At 40.6% G+C, this 22,619-nt stretch overlaps 1 protein-coding gene across 1 annotated transcript in view; it reads right to left on the reverse strand.

Annotated features, from left to right (window-relative positions):
* cnksr2a (connector enhancer of kinase suppressor of Ras 2a) overlaps positions 1-22,619 on the reverse strand; it is a 49,186-nt gene that overhangs the window by 6,618 nt on the left and 19,949 nt on the right. The window contains exons 4-21 of the mRNA XM_044339079.1: positions 21,059-21,146; positions 20,560-20,601; positions 18,202-18,321; positions 17,684-17,743; positions 17,298-17,366; positions 15,297-15,443; positions 13,808-13,920; positions 13,517-13,671; positions 13,102-13,191; positions 10,729-10,943; positions 8,191-8,242; positions 5,219-5,394; positions 3,958-4,031; positions 3,762-3,833; positions 2,976-3,043; positions 2,783-2,880; positions 1,866-2,084; positions 252-393 (exon numbers count right to left, since the gene is read on the reverse strand). Of these exons, the coding sequence (XP_044195014.1) occupies positions 252-393; positions 1,866-2,084; positions 2,783-2,880; positions 2,976-3,043; positions 3,762-3,833; positions 3,958-4,031; positions 5,219-5,394; positions 8,191-8,242; positions 10,729-10,943; positions 13,102-13,191; positions 13,517-13,671; positions 13,808-13,920; positions 15,297-15,443; positions 17,298-17,366; positions 17,684-17,743; positions 18,202-18,321; positions 20,560-20,601; positions 21,059-21,146 (2,000 nt within the window). The remainder of the gene's footprint in view (positions 1-251; positions 394-1,865; positions 2,085-2,782; positions 2,881-2,975; positions 3,044-3,761; positions 3,834-3,957; positions 4,032-5,218; positions 5,395-8,190; positions 8,243-10,728; positions 10,944-13,101; positions 13,192-13,516; positions 13,672-13,807; positions 13,921-15,296; positions 15,444-17,297; positions 17,367-17,683; positions 17,744-18,201; positions 18,322-20,559; positions 20,602-21,058; positions 21,147-22,619) is intronic.

Raw genomic sequence — 22,619 nt, forward strand, 5'->3', positions numbered from 1 at the left:
ATAATGCATGAAAGGAGTGAAAAAATGATTGTAAAGACAAAGGGGCTTATAAAGGCATCTCACCAAAAGAGGGGGAACAAAAACAATTAACCTCTAGAATTGAAGTCTGACAACAAATCTGTACAACAGACTGGTCAGTGTAAAATATCATCATATTCCACAAATATTTGAATGTAAGTACTTCACACAAAAATGAGATGGTTGTGAGAAAACCGTGTTTTCATGAAGTCTCCGTTTCATCTGTGTGTTACCTAGTGGTCCTGTTTGTAGGTAGTGCAGTCCAGCCTCAGTCAGCGGAGTCTCGATCAGGTCCTGCCAGGAACGTCTCTGAGACGAGGAAGAGCGGCCCGGGGACCCCGTCTCACTGCTGCCCCCCGCCGGACTGGAACGGTACTACAGGAAACGGAAACGGACAAACCGTGTTCTTCAACAATATTATCAATCACTGTGAATGAGTTGACTGCTTGACGAGTGGAGAGAATCTGAACACTTGTTGTGATCTAAGCTACTTCTCAAACATTCAAGATGTTGAGTGAAAGTAGCATTATCCAAAGAGGTCTGATATGTTAGGGGAAAAAAAGCTTGTTTGTAGTTTGATTAAATACCAAAATTCAAAATAAACATTTATTTTAACATAAAATTCTGTTGCTGGGAGGGTTTATTGATTTTTTCTCAAAAAGCAAACATATAAAACGTAATGTTGCAGGACTGGTCCACAAAAGAAAAAAGAATATGCACAGTACTTACATAGCAAAAGATACAATATGGTGAATTTAAATTATATTTATTGCTACATGGATTCAATTCATGCCCAGTGTTCCCAGTTCAGTCACTTGTCCACAGTTGTTGTCCACTTAAATACAAATTATATTGAACTTCCAGAGATTCCAACAGTTTCCTCCATTTCTGCAGAAAGAGATGAGTCCTTCCATCAATATAATGTCCTAAATTTTCCAGAGTCACAACTTCAGAGATCAGTGATTTGCACATTGAGATGCAGAAAGGTTTATTATTTTAAACTTTCTTTTAATCTAATTAGCCACATCTTAATTAGATTTACTACAGTTTCCATATAAAACAGGTAAAGTTAAGAGTCTGTTAGCAGTAAAGAGTGTATTTTTGTTTTATTCATGTGTGTTTTTCAAGCTCTTTCACTAAAGTCCCAGAGTTTGAAAAATGCAAGTTGCCCCTAGAGGCTGAATTGTTCATTACACACCACAATACAAGTATTGGAGAAGCATACTGACAACATTGCCAATTTGCTACTTTGCCAGAGACTTACCAGCAGTGGGTCTAAGAATTTTAATTTTCTCCTGAGGGTCCTGCTGGAAAAATAGTTTCTAAGGTAATTAAAATCAAAAGAGTCCCTACCGGTTAGTTTATGTATGAATGTAATCATCCCACCAGCGGAATTGGTATAATCAGCACATTTTGTGCCAGTTATATTTTGCCATTATATTGTGTGCAAATTTGACATTTTAGCCTGAAGGCATCCCAGGAGCAAAAGCCACCGAGTGTACAAAATGGAAAGCTGGAGAACAAGAACGTGGCAAGCAGCCCATTGGGTTTTGATATTTCATGTCAACGGCTGTTAAATTGTCCTGATGGTGGCGCCACAGGAAAGACATAAAGATTTATTGTGTGGAGATGATAAACACTGACTGATAATTTCATGTAGTTGAGGTATTTTACTCTATGAAAGACTGAAAGACTTGTGCACGTATATATGGACCAATAAACCATATTTCTTACATAATCATTACTTACCAATTAGTTTTAGAGCTGCTCGTTACATGTATCGTCTTATTCTCATAACTTATTGGGTACATTTTTATTAATTTACGTTTGAACATCATCATACACACCTCTACAGGATCACATCGATACTGCACATCGCTGCTGTTGCTGCCCCCGGGCTTCCTGCCGCTGTGTGTGGTCCCTCCCCCTAGAGGACCGGGGTGGTACTGCGGCTCGGCGGCCGCCGCGGGAGGCTCGCCGCAGAGGAAGTCCTCCTGGGAGGAGCGGGAACGAGATGTCTCCGTGGAAGACAGTCGAGTGGTCCGGCCTTCCAAGTAGGCACTCATCTTACAGAGAGGAAGACAGAGTGGCAGATGTCAATTGCTGGCCTTTTCTCATTTCAGTTGTAATGAAACACTTCAGAAATGGAATCAATCCAGCGAGGGAGCCGGACGACTGCCAAAGGCGGAGGGTGATGACTGAACTGAATGAGAATGAAAGTAAGAGACAGGAAGACACAGCTGGGAGTGTTTGGACACGAATGGATATATGTATATGTGTGTGTGCCCCTATGTGTGTAGAAAAAGCAAAGACTCTTTATGATCAGGGTTCTCAAATATTATTACTTTGAAAACCTGCCTGTCTTTTGCTGATCCTGATTATTTTATTCCTCAAAAAAAAAACAAATCTAAGATACTTATCCCTTGGCAGGCTGCAGCTTTGGACTAAAAAGGTGCTGTAATAACTGTTGCTGTATTTGCCTTTCATTTTATTCTAGGCTAAAAAAAAAATACAAGCCCAAAGACAAAGATGCTTAATGTAGAGCAACCAGTTCCAGGGCCATATATAGCACCAATTATGCCAAATTTAGCCCTGCCACTCCCTGCAGGCTAAATTGGCAATAACTTTAAGTGTTCAAATGGACTGCGGAGGAGCATCGAGCATGATTTTTGCCTTTTTTGAGTGCAGTACGGTCTTTATACGAGCGGGTAAGTAAGTGTGTGTGTCAGTGTGTATGTAATACAGTCATGTGTGTGTGACTCACTGATGGAGGCCGTGGGTAGGTATCATATGGAGGTGGGGGACTGTCCTGTTTGGGGCTGGAGGTGGCGTCATCCTCGTGTTCACTCTCACTCCAGTAATCTGCAGGAAACCCACACACACGCGTACTGTTAGATACCGTTAGATACTGCAGCATCTCTTATCTATCTATCCATCATTACTGAGTGAACCCTCACCCTGCTCCTGGCGTATCCTCTCTCGCTCGGCGTAGCCCACAGCTGCCATGTTGAGACGACTCAGCCATCTAACAGATCATAAAGAGAATAGCCACACGCATAATTGGAAGTATCACACACTATATAAACCACAAAGAGCATATAAAAGATGTTGTTTCACCCTCTAAATATAAAGACCAAAGGGAACTGGAGACTGAAACCACACAACGCTGTATACAACCAAGAGGTGAAAATATAATATTTTTAAATAATGATAGCTTAGTGGAAGCAAATAGCAAGTATACATCACTTAAATGGAGAAAAAAAGTAGACGCAATGGAAGTTTATTATGTTTTTAGCTCTGGTGAAGCACATTTGTATCACAAAATATAATTTTTTTCTCACAAAATAATAAAAAAAGCAATAAAGTGGAGCGAAGTAACTGTAGGCTTCCACTAAAAATCAATTTATTTCTGCATTTTCGTTACATCTTTCTGAAAAGAAGACGGTTGTGTGTTTCACTGTGTTGCTGTTGAGAGAAATAACTTATAACATATTTTTTTGTAAACGATTATGCAAATTAAAAAAGCAGTAGGAAGAGTCTTTGCCCAGGTTGAAACTGAAAAGCGGCATGTAAATATCTTGCAAATAATGTTCTGTGCACTTCCCAACATGACAGGCCTCTTTTTTTAGTACCGCATGAAAAACATATTTGTTTAGTGTTTTGGGGACAGTAAATAGGAAGCTGCACTCTTGCCACCCAGCAGGAAGTTCGCTCCCTACCGCATAACCTTCATCTGCATTTACCTGTTCATGTCATCCACTCCATCTGCTGCAAAGTAGAAACTCTTGACCTTGGGGTGACATGCTTTGAAAGCACTAGAGAGACATGGGGAAACAGAGGGAGTTTATTTTTTGCTGGCACGCATTTACACACACACAGTCTCAGGCGAAGGTACATACGCATAAATATGCAATAGGCCTGTTTTCATCATGCACTTACTACTTCTTGCGACATTCGCTGGCCCGGTCGATCTTAAACTCTGGAAGACTGACAAAACCCTCTGCCTTCTCATCCTGAACAGAAAAAGAGATGAAAAACAGCAAGAAAAAGGATAAATAATGAGATTATGGGAAGTGACAATGATAAAGTGATTAGTAGAAGAGTTTAAAGGCGACATATCATGCACATTTCCAGGTCTATATTTATATTCTTGGGTTCTAATGGAATATCTTTGCATGATTTACAGTTAAAAAAAACTCCTTATCTATCTTATACTGGCCCTTTATGCAGCCCTTCAGTTCAGCCTCTGTCTGAAACAGGCTGTTTTAGCTCCTGTCGCTTTAAGAGCCCACTCTGTTCTGATTGGTCGGTTTCAGAGGCCATGCAAACATACAGTAGTAGTAGGATTTGACTTGTTTTTCTCGTTCTTTACTTGAAATGGAAACTTCTGGTCATGGTCGTTTCAGGCGTCTGATGAGCCCACTCTGGTCTGATTGGTTAGCGGTTTTGAAAGCTACAAAAAGGAAACTTCTCAAGTATATTTGTGCATGTTTGAGCCCGAATCCGATCCAAAATATGTGAATGGACATGACCAAACCATGGAACAACCTTAGCGACAAAAGCTACAGAACGGACGGCTGCATGTGGGAATGCACAAACATCATGAGAAGGAAGTAGACGTAACATTGCAAATGTAGCATTCAGAGCAGGCTGACGCCCTGGGCTTTTGACTTGCAGAGAGCATTTTAACATAAACATTAACATATAGTACATTCAAGTTTTGGAACACTGACCATGTTTAACATACATAATTATAACAGCATAAAAAATAACAGAAAATCACAAAAAGCATTCTACGTCCTCTTTAAAGACCATGAAGTGCTCCTAGCAGTTTTAAATAGGTCAAATACTTCATTAAAAGTTATCCTGACTGAATCCTTTTTTTTACTTCATTGTTCAAAACCTGCTGCAAAGTTTTCAGGGCTCATCCTGAAATTGTTATATTTGAACATAAGTTGTGACTTCAGGGTAACTTGTATGCAATATTTTCTCTGTTTCAATAACTTGTACCGCTCCTACTAAGTTACAGCAAGCACAGATTTTGTAAGAAATGTCATCACTGCTTCCTTAACACTGTGTAACATGTTATATTTTGCTACATTTGGAAAACTGACTCTTGTAATTTTAAATGTTTTACAACCAAAACTAAAAATTCAGACAGCCTGGAAATGAGAGGACAGAGATAAAAGCGTAGACTTACCTCCTCATTGATGTACCAGTAGAGGCAATTGTCCTTCAGAACAAACCAGTACTTCTTCCACTTCTGAGAAAAGTAACCCTTGGCATCTCTCTTTCTCCACAACCAGCCCTCGCAGTCTCCTCTGCCCAGCGCTTTGCAGGAAACACGCCTCCGACTCAGGGAGGCCAAACTTCGTCCTAGAAAAACACGGGTTGGGAAAACATAAAGGTGACAAACACAGAGACTAAATAATAAAGCACGAGTTGCAAGAAAGACAATTTGTCATTTAAAAGGCAGAGCGCTGTACTAATGCTGCTTGTAAGTGCTCACTCTCTCAGTCTTTCATTGTAGTGTGAATAAAAGCTTTCAGAAAATGCCATATTCTAATGTTGTAATAATTCTTGGCAGGAGTTCAGTCTCTGGGTTTGACAGAACACTGCTGCACTGCAGTAAAAAAAAAAAAAAAAAAAAAATTGCCTGGCATAAAAGCCCTGTAACATTTTTCATAGCAGGCTCCTCATTAGAGATTACCGGGGAAACTTGGCTGCCAGTCGGGGACAACGAAGAAACTTTTATTGTGCTTTATCAAAAGTCTCACGGCTTTACAAGAGGGAACGCAACTCAATATCCATTTATTTCTGTGGCGACGGAAAGTTCAGCGTATAGTGAACTTTATCTCAAAAAGAAACAACTTTTTTTTTTTCTCCCCTCAGTGCTAGACACAAGAAATTAAGGTTCAAACATGCAACGTGAAACGCATTTTAGTCTGGAGTTGCTTTGCGGATAATTAAGAGGTTGCATAGTCTGATATATAGAGGAAACTATACACCCTGAACCAGAACGTGTACAAAAGTGGCCTCAGAAGTCATTTTCTTTGCAGCAGCTCCAGATGAAGACTGATACCATCACCAATTTGAGTTTTTTTTGCTTTTGAAGTGACATATTCACTTTTCAAGATTAGCTCAGCCGGGATCAAAGCAATGAGTAATATTTCATTACCTATTTGATAGGCTTGCTATTACTCATTTTGAGTTGTGTTTCTCTCTACCTGGTGAATATAAGTCCAATATTCACTTTCTTTTAGCTCTGTTTTTGCTCTCTACCATCTCCTGAGGGAAATATCTGGCACTTTAGCTGCTAAATGCTCCACTATGTTCACCAGCTGGTCTACAGCTAACTGTGTCTGTTTGCCGTTTGGTGCTGAGCAGGTAGTGCACAGTGGCTTTTTAGAGCTTCTTCTCTGAAAACAGCAGCTGAAAACAACACTGTGAAAGCACTGAGAGTGAACCAGAACAGTAAAGCTGCAGCCAGACAGCTGAACAATGAGCTGAAACTCGCTATAAAGCAGCAGAGTCGCTGATGATTCTCTGTAGGTTCATCACTACGAGCCACGCCTCTGACATCATCATTTGACACATTGTTACCATACAAAATATTGATTATAGCCGTTTTAAGCATCAATAAGCCATCATCACAGTCATTTCAAAACTTCGGTTTAATTGCTGTAAACAAACAAATCCATTGCCGAAATGTACAGATGGAGCTAAGCTTTTTGAGTTTCTCACAATGGCAGATGGTGAAACAAGGGAAAGGCCTGTGGAAAAAAAAAAAAAACATCTCTTCCAACATGTTTATCCTCGTCAGGGTGGTGAACGGAAAAAAAAACGCTTTGGTCAAAGAGGCAAAGAAACGGATATCAGGAAGTAAAAGAACGGACAGTTAAGCGAAATCGACTTAATAGGAGGAAGTGAAACCATCTGGTTCGGATGTTGCTTTTATCTCAATTTAGTTATTGTCACTGGTTTGAGGAAACGAAACAGAAATGATAAAAAAAAAAGTCTAAAAATGCTGCGTATTACACTTCATTGCTATACATAGAAATTTCACTGGTAGTTTCTGTCTTCACAGTGTAAAGAAATGCTGAATCACTGGATTGTCATACGTGATCGTTCAGGAAATGTACAGACAAAAAGCTGCTTCTCCTGCAGTCAAGTCTGTCGAAATCTGTCAAAATGTGAGAAAAGGGTATTTCCTGACCGTAAAATGATTTTATGGTGGAGAATGCGGACAATAATCAATTCCTGATTGGCTGCTGTCAGTTTAGGTTTTATTTTTATTTCACCACATGACATAATGGAATTCTGATTGCCTAATCTCTATTAAAATGGAGAAATGAGAAGTGTCCTTTCACATATGTATAAAAATAAACGCAGCATATGAGCAAATAAATGTGCAAACAGCATTAAAATGACTTTGATACTGAGGATTATTGAAATGATCAGCCGATTAATCAATTAGGTGATAAAAAGAAAATGGATAAAAAAACAATTTTGATAATTTATTAATCATTTAAGTAATTTATCAAGCAAATACTTGCTGGTTCCAGCTGTCAAATGTGATGATTTAAGGCATTTCTCTGTTTTATATGGTTGTAAATTTAATATTTTGAGGGCTCTGACAAAAAAAGGTTATATGAGGAGGGTGATGTTTGTAAAGCATGTCTGTGTTTAGTGATAAAAATGAAAATATCCACAAAAGACAAACCGGCATTGGCCCCGGTACACTTCAAAGTAATTATTTACAATTAGTTCCTAGCTTAAGAGAGTTTTATAATCAGCACACAGCAGGTCAACTGAATATGCAAACACTGTATGTTAAATCTGTCTACAGGTCAGCACACAGTTCAACACCAGTGTTTTGTCTCTATTTTCCCTATAATTAGTACCAAAATATGTTATTTCCATGAAACGTTCTAGGAAATCCTTAGAAAATTACAGACCCATAAAATAAAATGTTCCTAAGAGAATTGGTTCGACTAAAGCAGCAGCTGCTTTCTTATTTTTTTTTTTGCACAACATCCATTAGTGAACAAGCAAATGAGTGAGTGACCGCAACTGGTGAATGTTGGGCTGTGAGGGGAGAAATTCCTGCTCGCACTGTGGTGGGAAAAAAAAAAAAAAAGGGAAACCGAACAGGTGGCTTTCACCGCTTACCTTTATTCTTCTTCCTGTTCTTTGACTGCAGAGAGGAGGACTGTTGGTATGTCTGAGAGAGTTTGGAAAGAAGAAAGAAGAGAGGGAGGAAGGAAGGGAGAGCAGGTTGTCAGGATGAATCAGTGGCCTTTCTTTACTGCAAAGAATCCTGGGATATAAAAGATGACAGATCTTAGGGAGCCGAGGAGACGGGGAGAGGAGGCAGAAGACAAACTGACATAAAGGGAAACTCTTTCTCTCATTATCTCTCTCTTTCTCTCTCTCACACACACACACACACACACACACACAAACGTGGGGTACGGATGGAAAAGTCAACCTCATGGAGGACTTTAGCGGCTCTCACACCTTCTAAACATAGAACAGGGAGAGGAAGGGAGGAACGGTGGCACAATAGGACGTCCAGGAGTTGGAGGAAATGTGAGAACACAGAGGTCAGGGGCCTCTGGGATTAAATAGAAACCTCAGTAAGCAAAACATGAGGGACAACGTTCAGCTCTCGCCAGCGCGTTTTTGTGATTTGACCTCTTTCGACAGGTCAGATGGGGCAACAGAACAGCTCTGATGTCACGATACTACGCGTCAAGAGCCTGGAGCTCGGCCATTCGCGGCCCCACGCTCAGCAGGACAGATGACATGGGCCCGCCCACACCCACTGACACGCCATCTGCCATCGCAGCATCCGCGCACACTGTAAACACACACACACACACACACACGCTCAAACACAGAAACGCAAACACTATTAATTTCCAAAGAGATACTGTCAAGATATATAAGGTCACCGCCGGTCAATGTGACTGTCTGGACTGAAGAGCGTCGCGCTCAGACGGACAGGCAGGGCGGACAGATGTCATGGAAGTGACAGGGGGTAATAACGAGTCAGCATTCGCTCGGATCACACTTCACTTTTCCACTTTTTCATCAGGGGAAAAAGCTCAAATGTTTTCGTCTTTTCTCCGCCTGTTACATCCAGTATGCATTATCAAACTTTTTACAAGACTTTAACTGTGAGGATGCGACCGAGGGGAAAGTCAGAGGAATTACATAACCTTGTTTGTATGTCTGGTTTTGCATCTACAGTGTAAACATAGTGCAATCTGAAAGCTACTGCCTGCAATTTGAGGTAGAAGTTGCAGATAGAAACGTCTTTATTGCTAAGAGCAGTGTTTTTGGACAAACCTTAACTACTTTCCATTGAGGAGTAGCCAGTATTGCCCCGCCAGTGAGAGGCAGACCTCTCTCTGCATCTACTCTGTTCAGTGAGTGGCAGAGAGGCGGAGCAGCACATTCAGTCATCACAGCAGCTGACATCGACGTGAATGAGATGCGCATGTGAAAAGTGTTGCCAAGGACTAATCACTAATCTGTATTGTTTACTCCTCCTTTGTTTCACTTTAAACAATTTAATGTGGTGGTTTTGACCTTTATCGCTGTCTTATCACTCACTATCACACAGCTCATTCCTGTTTCTGAACTTCCTGGTTTCATATCAGGAGGCTGTGCTCTGTGCGAGAGAAAAGATAAGAAAGATATTTTGTTGCTTCGAACTTTCTCTCTGAGTGATTATTTTACGTGTAAATATAGCCGATATCACAGCACAGCTGTTGTCTTTAAATTATGTGTAGGGGTGATTTTGTCAGATGACATTTTGGTTATAAAATCTGAATTTTAGCAGAGCAGCAGCTTGGAAATGGCTTGGAAGTGACTGCTGGTAAACATGTAGTCTTAATGGGCCGCGTTTCAGTCACTATTTCATACTCGCCCCGTTGTCTGACAACAGAAACAGAAAAATGTGTAAATGAGAAAAGCTTTATTTGGAATTTAGCTGTATTAAAACACAGTATATATGAGCACAGAGAGTAGGAGAAAAGCAGCCAGATGTAAAAGGTTGACACCCTGTAACACTAGGCAGAATGCAAATATGATGCAATGACATCACAAATATGCTAATTAGTACATGACATCATCTAGTGACATTGAGCAACTTTTCAAGCAGGCTTTAGCTACTTTCCATTGAAAGAATTTGACAACAGTGGCATTGTTGTGCTGTCAATCACAAAATTTGTCTGGTACTGTGATGTTTTTTCATCAGGCTTTCTGTTAAAAGAGTGGTTCAACATTTTGATAAATATGCAAATATATTTGCTTGTCGAGAGTTAGATGAGAAGATCAACAAGACTTTCACATCTGTACTGTATATATGTAACCATTTAGCTTAGCTTAGCTTAGTTTAGCATAAAGACTGGAAACGGGGAAACAGCTAGCCGGGCTCCATTTAAAGGAAACAAAACCCTCCTACCAGCATCTCTAAAGTTCACTAATAAACACTTGTACGTGCTGTTTATTTACAAAAACTGAATTTCTTTAAAAAAAAACTGAATAATTTCAGAGAAGTTCAAGAAGGCATCAACTGAAGGGGTGAAAGATTTTTAAAATATTTACATCATAAATGTTGTTTCTTAGTAAAAACAGTCCTTGGACTTGCTGATGTAAAAATATAATAAATATTAAAAAAAAACAAAATAAGCGACTCACATGATAAATGGAGGCTGGGTCTCTCGGTGGAGAATCTCTCTGATTTGCCTGGAGGACGTAGTGGGAGGGGCTTTGACTGTGGTGGCTCCGCCTTTTGGCGCGTTTGGCCGTGTCATTGGACCGTTTGCCCGGACGAGCTGTGTGGGAGGAGTAATCGTCGGAGCTGGTCCTCTCCTCCCCGCCGCTCAGTCCCACATAACGCATGAGCGACGCTTCTGTGAAATGAACCAACCACAGAACACATTTTAGTAAAATATCTTTATATCAAATACATTTAAAAAAAAATGTGTCAAGTTATGTCAAAATTGCATCAAGGATGTCTGAGGTGTCAGGTTTGCAGTATAATTTTGCATCTTCTGGATGTTTTTTCTTCAAAATGTTAATTAGCAGTGTCATATGCATGTTTTACTGCAGTGACATCGCTGCCTATCAAGAGATTTTTAATCTCAATGAAGTTTTTTTTAAATTAAAAAATTAATTAAAGATCAAATTTAAAATTAAAAAAAAAGTCACATCACACAAAGTTTCATCAAAATTAGAAACGTGTGATGTTTGAGTATAGTAAATAATAAATTTGAGTTTCAGATTTTGACCTTTAATCATAGCATCATTATTAGGCTGATCATTTAATTTGAGAATAATGGGCTCTGGTTTCTATCTCTCTGTTAAGCCGTCCATCCTCTGTAAGTACTTGAACTATTGCCATGATCATTAAGAAAAGATCATAGTAACAGTTAAATGAAAAGAAATGAGAACCACAATAACCAGCGTCAAAGTCAAACACTTCACAAACCCAACTTTTCCACCTCGTTAAAGGTAACCTGGCGACGGTTTGTTACACTGAACCATCTGAGAAGTCGTGCTTGGAAACTATTTGGAAAAGAAAGAGCACGGACTTTCAAAAAATGCTTGACAGGTGATTGGATGAACCATCTGTCTATCACCGTCTTACTTTGTGAGGCAGCTGGATTCAAGTGAGAATCCTCGTAGGACGCTGATTGTTCGGACACAAGCGAATAACTTGAAGACTGACGAGATGGATTCGTGCGTGACTTTGTGATGTTGTGATCTCGCAGATCCAGGTGCCTCGCAAGGAAACGTTAAAGCTGTGTTCATACTAAACATTTGCTTCACATCAAGTCTGAACACCATTTTTGCCTTCTGAGGGAGAACAGCCAGTCTTCTCAGAACAGCATAATAATATGTTGTTTTAAAAGGGACATATCATGATTTTTGTGATTTTCTGTTATTTTTACGGCATCGGCTACAGAACTGCTGCATGGAATGGACTGGTTTTCCAAAATTTATTGGCAGACCTCTTATAGACCGCTAACCAGACATTTTTTACCATTACATCAGGCATTTTAGTGCCATTAAATGGGACATTTTTACCACATTACCACATACAAACTGTTTTAACCCAAACCATGATCTTTCTCTAACCCTAACCAAGTGATTTTTTGGCGTAAACCTAACCATTTTAACCCAAACCATGGGACGTATTGGCGTATCACCTGCATTTGATCATGTGATCTTGCAAAATCAATACCAATGTGCACACATAATAATTCCAACAAGAAACTGACTATTGACACGAAGGAATCCATACCGGTAGTCACTTCCTAAAATAAAAGCACTAGTTTTTGTAGTTTCTGAGACACTATTGGATCCATGTTCTCCATCATATTCTATAGTGATGGGCACAATAATACTGTTTTTTAGTGAGTGTGTGTGAAAGGGAGAACATGTCCATGCATGTATGAGCTGATCTGTGTTTGTGTTTATTGATATATTTTGTTCAGAGGACACACTCTTCCATCTTTTTCGAACCAAACTTCGTTTCACCGCGCCACAGGGGAGGAAACTCAGGTTTCACTACCTCTCTCCACGATTCCCACCCGGTCCTCCCCTGGTTGCTAGGCAGCGGCCAGTGGAAAATGAGACACCGAGAAGAGCTGCTGTCAGCGTCACCATGGCAACTGTGTGAGTGATTCAGGTGGAGGTCAGGGAGAATCGTCTTTTTTTTTTTTTTTTTTTTCTGTTGCTGCCTCCTCTCATCCCTCCTTTTCTGCCCCCCCCCCCGTCTCTTTTCCTCTCTTTGTATCTCTTTTATTCTTACTGCCTTTCATTTTCTCTGCCTTTGTGCCGACTGTCTACCTTTTCCCCCCCCTCTCCCTCCCCCTTCTCATCCCCTCTTATTTCGTCTCTCTGTGATGCTAATCACAGAGAGAATTAGAGAAAAGGATGGAGGCGCATTGATCTCCGCACACTGATCTCTTCATAATACGGAGAGTCGGGGACGTTTAACAGAATCTAACAGGCTCCCGAGGAGGTGCGCACACATGCATATGCACTCCACACGCTGGCACTCACCTCTGCGGCTTTCTCTGTTGAGCTTGGCTGGGTCTTCATAGTCGCCCACCCAGTTACACTCCACAGGCATGGAGATGGGCCTCAGCCTGCCTACAAGTACACACACACACACACACACACAATTACAAAACTTATCATCCTGACTCTCCCTCTTTATATGCTGATGTGTGATATTTAAAATTCTTGCAAAGATTTCAGGCTTTTTAAAGTTTTATTCTCAGAGCTCCAACACTTTTAAAACTTATTATTATCCACCTTGGGCTGGCAGGTGGATTCACAGGCTCATGATTGGTTTTTTGGCTCAAGTGGCTCAATTCAGCAGAATGAGATCGAACTCAATCCCCTCCCTCTCCTCTTTTTCTCCCTCTCTCTCTCTCTCTCACACACACACCACACACTCATCATAAGAGCGTACCATATGTAGGCGTGGTGCAGTAAACAGGCTCCTCCTCATCTCGCCGGCGAGACTCTTGATCCAGGAAGGAATTCGGTGACTCAGAGCGCTTAGCAACACTGACGCCACCATGGTTACGGGATGCCTCATCCCCAGACAAGGCTCCTGTCTCATCTCTATGGCAACAGCAGAGGCAGATTTACCGGCAAACAAGCGTACATCAAAGTCAAAGCTCCTATTCCATTTTGTTCTTTAAAACGTTTTCCTTAAGAGTGAAAAGTTCACACACACACACACACAAAAACACGCTACCTGGGTGTGTATGGCTCAGCGGGCGGAGGCGGGATGTAAAGGTCCTGGAGGGCGGAGCTCTTGGTGGGTGTGCCTGAGGGTGTGGCCGAACTGCTGCCTGGGCTTCTGGTTGGCTGCAGGAGGCGAAAGTGACAATTGATCTTTCTTTTTCAGGTTTCTAGAATCTTGAACATCTTGCATTGATCAGTAGTTTAAAGGCTGCTAAAACATATTTTCTCAATCAGCCTCTTTAAAACGGGCGCTACATGAACACACACACGTGTCTGCCAAGGTTAAAACAGTTGTCTGTATTTGTGTTTTTATCTGTGTTCATTTGAATTGGGTGAAAAAGGTGACATCACATTCGTCAGTGCACTAATTAACATTCAGCGACATTGGAATCAAAATCTGATGACAGTTGTTGGGTTGTTTACTTCTGTTGCCGGGCCACTGTCACTGAAATTGGAAAAATTGAAGTCTTTAACTCAATATTAATGTCTTTTTTTATGAACTTTAACTTTATTTAACGTTATAGAGAAATACTTAAACTCTGGAACCTAGTTTTTAGAGGCTTTAAAAGATAATTTGGGTTTATTGGGTTATGGCCATCATTTTTATGAGTAGTAATAACACTGTAGTCAACAAGTTAATTGCTTTGGAACACTGGCGACGTCGCTAACACCAAAAAAAAAAAGGGACATAGCAAGAAACAGTCAGATGATCAGACAGGTTTTAAACGTTTAACGGCAAAGACGACTGAGGTGAAACAAAAATACTACAGTGATGTCCCCGAAACAATACGATAAAGTAAGATCAGCAGAATTTACAGATGAACTTCATTGATTTCTGGATGCAGAAGTCGAGTGTTGGTGCAGAGGGGACCCATCCAAGATTGGCTGCAGGGTGGCCCATGAATTTACGTTATACTGCTTTGGCCTACAGTACTGAGAGTCGTAGCTGCACACAGTCGCAATCTGGCAAGCGTTTTTACAACCCATCTAACTGTCTGACTGCTCTTATGATATTGATATCGCTCTGTTCCCATCATCTCAGTAATTACTTTGGTGACTTCAGACCTTATCTTACAGTAACCAACAAAAATGATGGCCAAAACTACAAAAAAAAATAAGCACCGAGCTGTAATAAACCCGAATTACCCTCTTTGAGACTCAGCTAATGCAATCACACAGAAACAGTGATGCAGGGTAGAAGAGTACTGCTGTTTTCCTTTGTGTTTCCTCCTGATTGTGTAGATAATTAGCGCTAATTGGGGATATACATTTCATAATTCGCAGCAGCTCTGGGAATGTGGGTGGAGGGTGCCATCAGTTTTCCCTTCAAACTCATCCCAGTGTGTTTCAGCAGGCAAACAAAACCATGCTGAGCCACAGTACCCTGACCTAATTACACGCTTTAGCTGAAGCCGTACTGGGAAAGGGAATACTGTGGGGAATTATGTGGGCCAGTGCAGTGCTTTAATAAAGTCTATAAAAGGTAGAGCTGGTCCCACCTGCAGAGCCAGGGGTTTCCAGCGCATGTTCTTCAGCAGCGCAGGGGCGGAGCTGAGCGTGCTCTGCGGACGCTTCTTCAGGGTCAGGGACACGACGCCTTTATCGGCCCTCAGCGAGCCGACCAGGTTACGTAACTGCCAGCCCACCTGTAGACATGAGAGGACAGCGGGTCAAAGTACATGCTGACCTGCTGGCAAGCTATCATCATCTGGATAATGAACAGTACAAACACGACCTGATTCGTATCTAGCATTTACTGTATACGCAGCAGCCCCGTAGTTTGAATTCCGTCCACGTCGTGATTGGATCTTGCTTGTTGAGCCTTCTGTGCAAGGCAAGTGAGTGTGGAGGTGGGAAGTCTATCTATAGAGCTTTCATGTGATGTAACCTGCCCTCAATGTGAAAACAAATGTATCTCATCATACATCTTTCATATTCAGTCACAAATCCATGCCAATACTCTTTGTTTGTGCAGAAAAACCAACTGTAAAAAAAAGTAAAAATGTCTACTATCTGACTTTTTAGTCGTCTGCTCCGTTTGGGGAGATTCTCTCTCATAAAGGCATCTTAATTGTATTTACTGAAATGACCTGAGATCTGATTATAATGTAAGAGGAGGTGCAGAGAAGGTGTCGAAGATCTGATTACACTCATTGCAATACTTGCTGTGTGCATTTGCAGCTTGTAAAACTACAATCTGCACTATAGACGTAAACAGAAGTTGGCTTTAACTCCCAATTTGATTGACAGGTTTTATAACACAATGACTATATAACACTAACTACTGACTAATTCATACTGCTTAAATATTACTGTAGAAGTTACTGTTTATAGGGATCTTTTCTGATGATGTTAAAGATCCCATCCAGTCATGTTTTAAGACATAAAATAAGTGAGATCAAAGTCAGTGATAATAAATTGTGTCTGACTTGGTTTTCCCACAAAAAAAAGTTCAAACACCCTGTTAAAAATCCTTAAAATCTCCTCCGTCTCCCTCACTGAAAACCCCCAGAATCTATGAATATGCAAATATTTTTCATTTCAAAGGTTTAACGGCTGGACACAAGATGTCTGAAAAGTCTGTTCTCAGTGTTTGTGCACTGGAGGCTTCAAGTTTCCACATGCATACTGGACCACGATTGGCTTCCAAACCAGTTGTGATGTCACAAATCATGCTCGTAGGTATCAGCAGATGAAAGTCAAAACAAACTCTGCACATATATTTTTCTGCTCAGTGAAGCTCAAACATCTAACTGGAAGAACAAGAAAAAAAAAACGATTTTTGAGTGGACGAGGACTTGTTACCTTTAAGAAAACAGGCCTATATTGTCAATTATGATCAGTTGAGAAACATACAAATTGCTCAAATCATGAAGCAACACCTGTGATCTAGTTCAGGCAGCCCAACGCGCTCATATACTGCAACACTCTCCTCGCTGTAACATATATCCAACGCACCCTTATTATCATGGCGGCGTACTTAAGTCTTGAGTGCTCTGCCCACACTCTGCTGCACGCCTGCTGCCACACTGCTCACATGAGCCATGCCTGCTCGCTGCCGCTGCCTTTCATACAGCGTTTCAAAAGCACCATCTCCATCTCAGCATCCACCTGTAGGCTCTGTCTTCCCCTGGGAGGGGAAATCAGTATCGTCGCTCCCCGCTCCGTGCTGTGTCTGATCAATGTTTCCTTGTGGGGAGCAACTAGGTCAGAGCCTAGACGCCAAACACTATTACTGTATGTAGATAATAATCTACCCTGTGTGAGTTGGCTGACTGAAAAGTAAATATATATAGATTTACGGTAAATGATTGAAAAACATGCATTTTTTCCTGTCTAGTAAAGATATTTTTTTGTATATTTTTTGTTCATTTCAGGAAGATGTAATACCTACATTCACACACATGCACACAAGACTTATGAATATATATTTTTGTGTATGTTTAGAAAATATAGGCACACACACACACACACACACACACACGCAGTAGGAAACCCACCACAGTCTGATGATTGACTTGAATGACTTCATCTCCCGCATGGATCTTCTTACAGCGGTCAGCTGGAGACTACAAAGCCAGAGAAGACAGACGACTATGAATTGATCTGAGCTTATTGATCCCTGCATAGTAGAGTGGAAGTTTCCTAACAAACTGTATTTAAATATCTATAAGAGAGAAAAGCCTTGCGGAGGAATCTCTATGGAATCTGATACGCTGTTATGGATCCAAATGTTGTCAGTTTTGCAGATATTCTGAGTAAGGATTGGTTTTCGATACCCTTCGACCTCTGGGCTCGTGGAGGGAAATAAGCTTCATTGGGGTTTATTTATGTCTCAGATAAAGCTAAGTGCTTGTGTAAAACATGAGGATTGTGAGACTCTTACCCCTTCAGTAGTTCCTGTGATCACGTGGAGGCCGTCGTAGGTCGACTTAATGTACATCCCCTGACAGACGGAAGGAAATAAAAAGAAAAGAGGAGATTGTGTAGCTGCAGGTGAAGTATTAGTTATAGTTTTTCACATACACATGCACATGAATAAAAAAGAAAACACAAGCAAATTAATGAACACATCTGCCAATTTGCATACACCGCCCACACAACAAAACAAACACTAATGAATACGTCAACCACTCGATGATACTTGTAAACAGGCTCACTATTGTTTTCCTGAATGATCATTGGTGATATTGACTATACACAACCTTTTACTAATCACTAGTGTTTTTATTAGTTTTCCCACAGAAACTTATATCATGTTGTTTACTTTAGTTGTGTTGTTTAGTGCAACTTGAAGTGTTTCTGAATTTGCTCGGGCTTCATTGAGCTCTCTCAGCCACCGAATGAAACAATCCCCTTCAACACACACACACACACACACACACACACACACGCAGTCATTACCAGTCCTTCAGAGGTTTTGATGTTAGTGAGGTGAACCAGCTCGAGGTGGGCCGACTGAGAAACCAGCGGGTCCGATGACACACACACAATGTGCTCGCACACCTCCGACAGAGTCTTACACTACAGAGGAGAGAAGAAAAGATGACAAGTAGCGGCACACGGAGCTTTTATAACAAACAGGTTCACCGGCTGTGCTTCATTAAGAAGACAGAGATGAAAATAAGAGCAAAAAAAAGGAACAACCTTCACCTCGCATTTATCAAAATTATGACTCTAGCTCTGATAAATCCTTTTGTTTCCCCTCAGAGAATGTTTCAGCTTCTTAATCAAAGGTTCTGGCTTCGTGTTTGCAGAGGACAGTAAACATATTTGGCCTTTTGTCTAATGAAGCAGCGTCTCTTGCTCCAGATTTCACTTCAAATCTAAATCTAAGCTCCCAGTCTTAACATCGCTATGGTTTATTATTGTTCTCTGCTGCTTCCTGTAGCATTTTAAAGCATCATTTCAACCAATTTTCTCACTTAGCGTCAGTTTATTTGCCTTGTGTTTTTTTTCCCCCCCTAAAACAACGGAGATGAATAAAGTTTTCATTTGTGAGACTCACTGCATTGAAAAATTCATCAGCAATATATTTCTCTCCAGAAACAACTGAAGACTCTGGATAATCCACAGAACATGCTGACGACTGATTTAGGGATCATTTCCCTGGCAGAAATTTAGTTCGAATGAAAAGTGTTGACGGCGTATTTTCTGGATAATCCACAGCAGTGGCTCCCAAAACTTTTTTTTTTCTGTCATGCTTCTTCTTTTTGAAAGCTGTACTGGCAGCTCGATAAGCTAAGGAGTATGATAAGCTTCTTCATATTTTAGATTTTTTTGCTCGACGTACTATCTTGTACTTTAAAATGTCATTTCGCTGAATAAATCCTCTGAGTCTTGCTAGCATCAGAGTGCTCTCGTTTGCTAATACTTTATTTTACAGGTGCTTTAGCTTTATACTGATATCCTGGAAGTTTGAGAGTGTAATTTGCAGGTATGCAATGGTTAATTTTTAAGATGTTTTACAGAGAGAGTGGTGCAATTTGGTACAAATTACTACCACTGTTCTTTACTTTATCACTACTACTTTGTACTTTTTGTACTGTACTACTGAAAGAAATGGGAGCCAAAAGCCACAGCCCTCATTCTGTGCAAAAATACATTCAGCTGACGCTAAAATGAAGCTTCAGCAGTCTGAGTCAGCTGACACAAGTCAGTATCTTCCAAAGTTACAGTCTGCACAGTACGAAATTCCCTCTTTTCCATGGAATGATGTTCCAGTCTGAGCTGTGGCAGAGGGATACAGAACATTCTGGTAGTCTGGTAGTAAGTATGTTATGCAGCTTTTTCTACTCAAGACGTGCTCAGAGAAAAAACTTGAGTCTTTCTTTTTTTTTTTCTTTGCAGATTTGACAGCTGGAATATTTTTGAATTTTGAGTGTTGCTGTGCGTGTGTGACATCTCAGAGCAGGTCTCCAGCTGTCATCCTCGTCTTTCAGACCTCGACTCGCTCTGTGCTTAATAAGACCTGGGATATGTGTCTGTGTTTATCTGGTGTGGTCTGAAAGAAACAAACAATGAGAGACATGTATTTCAGAGGACTTGTGGCTAAAAGTTGTCAAAATGGACATAAACACATCGTTTGTACTGCTCAGTAGAAGAAGAGCTGTGAGAAAACATCTGAAGAACACGGTCACATCGTACCGCCTAAGCTGACGACAGCTGACGAGGGGGGTAAGAGGAAATAAAGACGTAGCATGTGGTCCGTTCACCCTGCCGGTTCTGGCGAGGATCTACATGCGACGACTAGCACGTACCCCTCCGCCGCAGCTCGGCAAAGAACGAAACAAAAAGACTGTAACTTCAGCAGATACCGACTCAATTTAGATAACCGAGACTCCTGAAGCATCACATTAACTTCAGCTGAACTTTGCAATGCATATTTGCTCAGAGCGAGAGCTGTGGAGCTCATCTCTTACAGCGTAGTCTCGTTACGGGGGAATAACTTCAAGGTCAATACGGAGAGTAGTCATTTTTTACAGCTCCTAAGACCCATTTCTATGTACGTATTGGCACGTTGGTATTGTATTAAGACAGACTTGAAAAACCCTGAACCTATCCTTTAACGCTAGAGAGTTAATACGTTTTTTTTTTCCTGAAATGTCAAACTTTAAAATGCTACAGGAGGCGTCGCTGAGATTTATTTAGACACTTCGATATCTGAATGGATACGAGGGAATGTGAGGTCTTACAGAAACAGAACGCTACCCATCAACACAGAGTAAATAAGCGACAGCTGGCTGAGGAAGGGAAACTCACCACATGAAGGATTTTGTTCTCCGTCTCAAACACCGTACAGTCCTGGGGGACAAGCAAAATTTAATGTGGCGCGAGCAGAACATCCTGTCTCGCTCAAAAAAAACCAAAAAAAAACACTCAAAAACAAACCATCTCACCGCTCACACTGTATACTGTCTGGGCCTCACATTACTGAACCCTACACCTGCACACTCTATGCCCTCGCGGATAAAAATACGCCCACACAAACAGACACATTTATCTTTTATTTATACACACATCAGTCATACAAAAAAGACAGACTGTTAAGACGTAAATAGCAAAAAAGAATCAAGTCTCGCTCAGAGATGCAAAGAGCAGAGTCTTAGACTGCTGCATCACACCCACACACACACCGTTCTTCGGGGGATATGACAACCCACGGCAGCTCCCCTCTGCCTCACACTTCAAGTGGAGGAGAATAAGAGCTATCAGCCTTCAAAACACACACACACACACACACACAAACAATTCCACACACCTGCTGTACAATGGTGGTGAGCTCCAGGCAGAGCTGAATGACATTATTTCGGGTTACTGAGTAGTCTGCCACTGCAGCAAAAGGAGACCTGGGAGGAACAGATAACACACCAGTATGTCTTATAATGTTTCTGCTGCATTCGATAATGTAAAGAGATGGACAGGGCCATTATTAAAGGGTGGAGGGGGTGGGTGGAGGGGTGGGGGTGGTGGGGGGGGGGGGTGAGGGGGAGGTGACACGCGACAGGCATCGTGTGGACACATACATAGAAATTCAGCGAGTGATTCATTCTTGAGTGAATCTGTGACACTCAACCTGCATCATAAATCAAGAAATATAAAGTTGCATATGTAGTGTGACGGACATTTCACTTGAAATTTTTTGGTTTTGTTTGTATGTTTTGTTTGTTGTTTTTTTATTGGTTGCAAAAACATTTTAAAATAATTATATATATGAGATTATCATACTGTAAACAGGTGACCTCATGAAATGATGTAAAACTAAAAAAAAAAACTTCTACTTTCTTTCTGAATGTAAATTTCTAATAGAGTTTGATGTTTCTCCTTTGAAATATGTTGGATAGAAATATATGTAACTATGTTTATTTTCATTATCACTTAATATATTGATTATTTTTTAAATTCAGAGAATTTTTAGACTATTGTTTTTCTGACAAACAGTCAAAAAAACTCAGAGATATTCAATTCACAGTGATGTAAAAGAAAGTTAAAAAAATACATCTGAGAAGCTGGATAAAGAGAAGAGAAGGCTTTTGTGCTGAACAAATGACTCAACTGATTAATGGATTATCAAAATTGTTAGCAAATAATTTGCTGGAGATCGACTGATCAACTGTTTAAACAACATCGTTCAGAAAACTATAAACAGCTCGAGAATAAAGTCATAAATGCAACCTAACTTTATGTTTAGTGTAAATCTTGGATTTCAGGTTTTAGCTGTGCCGCCATGATGTGCAGGCAGCTTCTGCACTGGTGGGACGTTACATTGGTGCACTGCCATAGCAACGAGTGGACCTCTGCAACCTCATTCATAAAACTGTGCTTGATGCCACACATGAATGTAACTGATGCACAAAATCTCAATTTGTACATTTTTCCTTCAACAAATCTCAATGAACTTATGCTGTTCTCATACTGTGTGCCATCTATACTATACAATTAATCAAAATGATTCATGAAATGTCCATTGTGAATAAATGCATACAATGTAAATCAATGCAAATAACGCTTGTCATTAAGTAATATGTAAAATAAAACCCAGAGAGGTCAAAGGTTGACTTACACTGCTCAGTGTCATAGCTCTGGTGTGAGCAATTAAAGAAAACGTATTTAATTTGTATCTTATTTAAAGGTTCAGGGAACAGCACAGCATCTCTCCTCTTGACAGCAGACTTCTTTAAAAGACCATTCAGATGATCGAGTTGTAATTTAACAGAATTATCCTTTAAGTGGAGTCTGCCTCGACAGTTATAGGACAACGGCTCAGGCTGAATGATGAAGCCTCCTAATGAAGCAGGTAAATAAGACGTGCGGTTATTTAT

Source organism: Thunnus albacares, chromosome 21 (genome assembly GCF_914725855.1).
Source record: "Thunnus albacares chromosome 21, fThuAlb1.1, whole genome shotgun sequence".
Classification (NCBI taxonomy): Eukaryota; Metazoa; Chordata; class Actinopteri; order Scombriformes; family Scombridae; genus Thunnus; species Thunnus albacares.